This window comes from Leptodactylus fuscus, chromosome 7 (assembly GCF_031893055.1).
Source record: "Leptodactylus fuscus isolate aLepFus1 chromosome 7, aLepFus1.hap2, whole genome shotgun sequence".
Taxonomy (NCBI): domain Eukaryota; kingdom Metazoa; phylum Chordata; class Amphibia; order Anura; family Leptodactylidae; genus Leptodactylus; species Leptodactylus fuscus.
Window position 1 is genome coordinate 47461457 of NC_134271.1, and position 6533 is coordinate 47467989.

Genomic DNA, 6533 nt, shown 5'->3' on the forward strand with positions numbered 1-6533 from the left:
TCTAAAGAGTTATGGATTTATCTGTAATATTCTAACCATAGAATATTTGGAGCTTTCCACCCTTTAGGATGTAGATTTTATTAGAAACCAATGGATCAGTTTGTAAATCCTGATTTAATATTTTTTTAAAGGGTGTTTTTTTTTTTTTAATTCTCTTGAAAAATGCTGCAATTTCTTTTTATTATTATGATTGTTAATAAATGTCATGGACTTTAATGTGGGTAAATTGAACTGCGAATGCTTATTATCGCCTCTGTTTGTATTCCTCCTGACAGGATCAATGTTTTATGGGATCTAAAAATGCTGAGTTTTTCCTGTATTATTGAGCTAATAGATACTTTTTTTTTTATAAGAAAAATGTCAGAAAAATTGTCACACTTATACATTCATACGTATATACTCAAATACACATTTAGATACACACACTGATTCATACACAAAAATGCAGAATATGCAGCACACACAACTGCATACACATGTACAAAAAATACACATACACTTAGATACTAACAAACACCAAGCATGTAAACAAAATCTATACCAAACCTAAAAAACAAACAAAAAAACTTTACAAACTGTCACCTTATAAACAGACACCAGAGACTACATTTAGTGTATGTTCACATGTGGCAGAGTTGTCCTTTTATATGTAAGAATGGGGCTGTTTTTGCACCATATACATTAATATTTTACCAGACTTATTCCAGTATATAGGATCTATATCTTCAGTAAGGTAAAAATAAGTTGTATAAAATTCTGCAACAAAAATCTGCCCCATGTGAACAAATCCTTACAGGGCACTTTTTTTTATCATCTGAAGTCTTGTATTATACTATTTTTATTTCTAGATGCATAGGTCTAGTATTTCACAGGACAGGACTTGTAGCACACTATCTATCTATTATCTATCTATCTATCTATCTATAAATAAATATATATTTATTTACATATATCTATAGCTTTCTGTATTATATATTAGCATTGAGTCCTCTGTACCCGAGTCATCTGGACTTTCTACAAATCCAATAGTCTTTTCTAACGTTACTACAAAGTCCCAGAAACACCAACATCAAAAGCTTAATAATGGCATCAAAATACATAGAAATCCATAATGCACACAGTAAGCATGGCTTATAATATAGTGTCCCTACAGAACAATTCTAATATTCATTGCTGTTATAGAAATACTGAATAGTTTAATGTAATATTACATAATACTCAGAATGTGGTTAATCTCAAAAAAATCTCTATAAATATGTGCACACAGCGATCTCTCTCTTAATACTATTATTATTACTATCATTATTAATGTATATACTTATATAGATAGATAACTTATATTACTTGATGCTGTAACGATAGATAGATAGATAGATAGATAGATAGATAGATAGATAGATAGATGAATAAGAGATAGATAGATAGATAGATAGATAGATAGATAGATAGATAGATAGATAGATGAATAAGAGATAGATAGATAGATAGATAGGGGATAGATAGATAGATAGATAGATAGATAGATAGATAGATAGATAGATAGATAGATAGATAATATGAATACTATCTCAAGAGTAATTCACATTTTCCAGGGAATATTATTTCTCTAGGACTCTGTTCACACAATCCTCCCAGTTTTCCAGTCTTATAGATTTAGTTTTATTTCTACTGAAAGTTTTCCACCTCTCCGTCCAGGACCTGCAGTACTGGAGACTTGTATGGCCCATAGAGGGCGCTGTAACCCCACATTTCATGCTCTCATCCCTTCTCAGCCCCATTATGTTATCAGTGGCATCTTGAACAAATCCTTTCACAGTAAAGACCTTCAAATAGCTCTTTGGTGAAAGAAAACACAATAACATAAGATTTGCAATCAATTAGTGGCAGGATCTGCTGATGAGCTAAGTGTGAATTGTGTTCTATCCTGAAGCCTTTCCTATACCATCCTGGACAGTATATACACTCCTCCTATATACACTCCTCATTACATCGTAACTGATCCGTAACTTCTACTCCACAAATTCTTTAATGTTTATTTTTAAGGCCCAGCTGTTGTCTCCCCCCCCCATCACGTGACCCCCCCATCTGCCCCATTATATAACCTATATAATGAGCTCCCTAATAAGAGAGCAGGAAATATGGAAGAAAAATAAGAAGAAATCACAAAGTCATGGCCACAATTTCAGACTCCATTAAATTCTTAACAGTTCATTTATTAAACAAAAATATATATTTTCTTGTACAATTTGGCTTTTAGGACATATGTACATTTTTACTCTATATACAAAGGAAAACCAAAAAGAAATGAGTGACTCTTCATTATCACAGGACAAACCAGACAAACTGAACTAAGCAGCATGTGAGTATACAGCTCTCCTCTCCATCCTATACACAGACATGCTTACAATAGGGAACTCTCTCTCTTTCTCTCTCTCTATATATATTACAGAAGTAAAAATAATAGAATAACATTAAAAAATAATAATTAAAGAAAATGTTAGGAGGAGGATAATGCAGAGAGGATCATTGCAGCGTCCAGCTGGTTCTGGGACCTGAAAATAAAATAGTCACATTTTAGATATTATAGAACTTTCTTTATCCATCCTTGTGGATACAATGTTCAATGGCATCGATAAATCTATGGAAATGTCAGGGCTTGGCACTTTTTTATCTTTATAGCTGTTACTTTTGTAATTCAATTTATTCGGTTTCCATTTTGTTTAGATTTTAAATATTTTTGTTTCTCTTTTTTTGTATTTTTTATATATATTTTCTTTTCTGTTTAGAATTTTCTGCTTATTTTTTTCCCATTATTTTTTCAGCCTTGACTTGAGTTTAGTGCTAATATTGTAGCCTGGATAGATGTGCATCTGCCAGTAGTAATAAGTATTCTGAGCAGCTCATATACAATTATGTGGTCATAATGACAGACATAAAATTCCATCTAATTGTGAAGTAGTCAGTGATTCATAGGCTCATTAAGAGCAATAGTGGTTAAGTGCAAATAAAAGCCTCCTACAAAGCTATGCAGGTATATAACACATTCTACATACGGTATACAGCACCTTATATATAAAGGTATATTCTCCATTATATATACGGTATATAATCCATTATGCATACGGTATATAGCACATTCGGTATGTTCTACAATATACATACAGTCTATACATACATATATACTACATCATACATACGGTATATACTTCAATATACCTACAGTATATACTCCATTATACATACGGTATACAGCACATTATACATAGGTATATACTACATTATACACACAGTATATACTACATTATAGACACGATATATAGCACATTATACATAGGTATATACTACATTATACACACGGTGTATACATTCGTCACATTAGCTCTTCTTACCTTCTCTGAACCGGTTGAAAAGCTGTACTTAGAATTTTTTTCTCTATATCCAACGTGTTTGGTCTGTCTATAAACAAAAAACCAAAGATCTGTCAGTACAATATTATATTTAATAATCATTACTTGTCGGTAGTTTTTTTCCCTCCCCTCATTGTGAATATCTATTTAGAATAGATCAGAATATCTTTGGTCAAACAAGAGAAACGAAACATAAAAGTGAACGAAAAGTTTTCAGGAAAACTTGTTTCCCTCTAATAAAAAAAAAAGAAGACAAAAAAAAAGAACTAAAAAAAGACGTTTTATGTTTTTAAGTTTGTGTTTATTTATTTGTTTTTAATGTTTTTATCTTGACATTCTCAAACAATGTCTAATGTAATAAAGTGATTATTGTAAGGTGTGTTTTATTATTACATAGTATTAAAGGTAATAGTAATAGTAGCAATTAGATATAGTATCAGAGGAACAGAAACTTCCCAGCGATCGCAAAGATCTGATGTCTCTGGTTAAGCGACATTAATCCAATTTATTCTCATTATTCTACATGTACAAATATCGCTATGACTGGTATCAGAAAGCAAATGTATATAGAAATGTATATACTTATATCTTATAATATATATATATATATATATATATATATATATATATATATATATATATATAGCACACTCCAATGTTCAAGATTTATACCATAAAAATCTTATTTCCTGTCATTTCCAACTATCCCAGTATTCTTCATCTTCTAATGTCTGCCTTCTAGCCATTTCCTATGCCATATATAAGTAGTCAGACGTTTGAGCTGTTTTCTTTCTTCGAGTATTTTTCTATTGTCTGCTTATAATATGTAGAATAATATCAGGTGTATATAACATCTTCTAAGTCTGTATAACCCCAATATTAGTGCATAGCTTTTATTACCGATCATATATAGAGTATATATCCTAGCCATAGTCACCTGTTACTGGCTCTGCTGGCTGCTGCTCCCCGGCTGCTTTCTGGAAGGTTGCATTGCCTGCATTGCCTGCTGCAGAGTGACTGACACTTAGTCCTTGGAGGAAATGAGCAGAGTTCAGTAGGGAAAGCTGCTGGGCTGAGAATGTCCTCCCTGTCCAGCTCTGGAACCTGCTCCCAGGACAGGCCATGAGTCTATGTTGTGCTATCAGGGTCTGGGGGCTGCCAGTAGTGTGGGGGGACTTGCGGGGGTTGTCTGGGGCAGTCGCTGTCTCTGCCAGGGACCAGATCTTAGGTTTATGGGCTGCTGGCAGGTTGTTATCCTGAGAGGGATTGGGGGAGATATTGTCCAGTTTGATCTGTTCACATGTAGGTTGGAGGGACTTGGCCTCCTCAGGGAGCTCACATTTATCATGTACCCTGCTGTCCCCCACTACAGACTTGAGGAACCTGTCCTCCTCAGCTGCATTCAGGTCCTCAAAGCCATCCGAGCCCTCAGAGTCACTTCTAAGGTCAGTCTTAGAGTCTGAATGCAGGTCTGTGTCCTCCTGCTCATCCAGATCTTCCTTACTCTCAATGTCCTCAGTATCAATATTCTCCAGATCTATCTCCTCTTCATCCTCCCGCTTATCCTCTTCATGGTCACTCTCATAGGAGTTCCCCTCCTCATCTGTCCTGCTCCTGGGGGCCCAGGTCATTTTATTCTCCTTTTTAAGCCTCCTCCGTGCATTGGCAAACCATGTGGATACTTGGGTGAGGGTCATCTTAGTGATAATGGCCAGCATGATCTTCTCCCCCTTGGTGGGGTAAGGGTTCTTTCTGTGCTCGTTCAGCCAGGCCTTCAGGGTGCTGGTGCTTTCCCTTGTGGCATTTTTCGGCCTTGATGGATCTCCAAACTGATATTGTCCATAGGGATAAAATGCAGGATGATGGTGGGAGAAGGCTGCATGTTGGACCCCTGGACTATCCTTCATCTCATACTGGGAGCCCTGCAAGAAGACAAAGTCCTGTCAATAACTGCAAAACCACATATATATGTGCAAAAGCTATCACTACTTATTCCCAGTTATCAGTATTACATATTATTACTTATATACATTGTATAGGTACAAGTTACAGATCACTTGCATCTTTCCTAAAATATCAGTTCTGTTGGTTAAGCTGGAAAAACTTTTTTTTATTGTTCAGGAATAGCGATCTATAGAGAAGTGTAACATGTAGAGAAGTTGTAGCATAACAAACCCAATATAGTGTATTAGTCATCAATGCAATGTAATACAAGACAAGTCATTGACTATCCCTGTGTAATACACTGTATATAGATAAACTCACACTATAGATCTACAAACAAGAAGTATAGTCCAGAGAGTCCCCATACTTCATACACTCCTAGGTAGTATCGGGACAGTAGACAGGAGGCTCAGCATGAAGGGTTAAGAGGGTAGTAAGTAGTTTGGTGTCCTTACCAGCTGGGGGAAGATGGGCAGCTCTGTGGTGTAGGGCAGGAAGGCTCCATAAGCCTGGGCGGCTGCGGCGGCTGCATAGGGAGCCGCATACATGGAGGACAGCACATTGGAGAGAGTCCCGGCCGGAGAGAGCTCTGCTGCCCCGCTCCGGGGCCCCCCCACAGCCTGCCTGTCAGAAGGGTACAGGGGTCTGATGTACTGGTATCCCAGCTGAGGAAAAGACATGGTGGTGCAGTCACAGCACAGACTTGGCTCTTCCTCGTCGCCGAATCCAGCACATGAATCCTGCACAGGGCTCCCGGTGACTCTGTCCTCTCCCTCTGGTGCTATTGATCTGACTGGACCCAGGTCAGCTCCTAACAGATTGCTTCAGATCATTGGCACTCACCCTCTGATTGACATCTCAAGTCCTAGCACAAGCTCCTCCCCAGTCTTCTAGTCAGGCTCTGCTTTCTCTTTCATCCACCACCCCTTCCCTTCCCAAATCGAGCTTAACCCATGCACTGCCACAGGGCTCCAAAAGAAAAAAAAAAAAACTACCAACTTGTTCGGATTTGGGCAATGCACCCCTGCCATGCAAAGGTTAATACTGTGTGAAGTGCTCGAACTGAGACTGGAGGGGGATTCTCCATAGAGGAAGAAGTCACATATTTGTAAAAGAAGAACAGAAGACAATATATATATATATATATATATATATATATATATATATATATATATATATATT

At 36.7% G+C, this 6533-nt stretch overlaps 1 protein-coding gene across 1 annotated transcript; it reads right to left on the reverse strand.

Moving 5' to 3' along the window:
- Positions 1-2212: 2212 nt before the first annotated feature.
- IRX3 (iroquois homeobox 3) lies at positions 2213-6112 on the reverse strand. Its single transcript, XM_075281884.1, has 4 exons — positions 5807-6112; positions 4345-5329; positions 3390-3456; positions 2213-2552 (listed from the first exon to the last, which is right to left on the reverse strand). The coding sequence occupies exons 1-4, from the start codon at positions 6029-6031 to the stop codon at positions 2498-2500; spliced, it is 1332 nt and encodes a 443-aa protein (XP_075137985.1). The 5' UTR covers positions 6032-6112; the 3' UTR covers positions 2213-2497.
- Positions 6113-6533: the final 421 nt, after the last annotated feature.

Coding starts and splice junctions, on each gene's coding strand:
- IRX3 (XM_075281884.1), bottom strand. CDS start 6,031: ATGTCTTTTCCTCAGCTGGGATACCAGTACATCAGACCCCTGTACCCT. Junction 3,457..4,344: donor GCCAGCAGAGCCAGTAACAG/GTGACTATGGCT, acceptor TTTTGTTTATAG/ACAGACCAAACACGTTGGAT. Junction 2,553..3,389: donor TTTCAACCGGTTCAGAGAAG/GTAAGAAGAGCT, acceptor TTTTATTTTCAG/GTCCCAGAACCAGCTGGACG.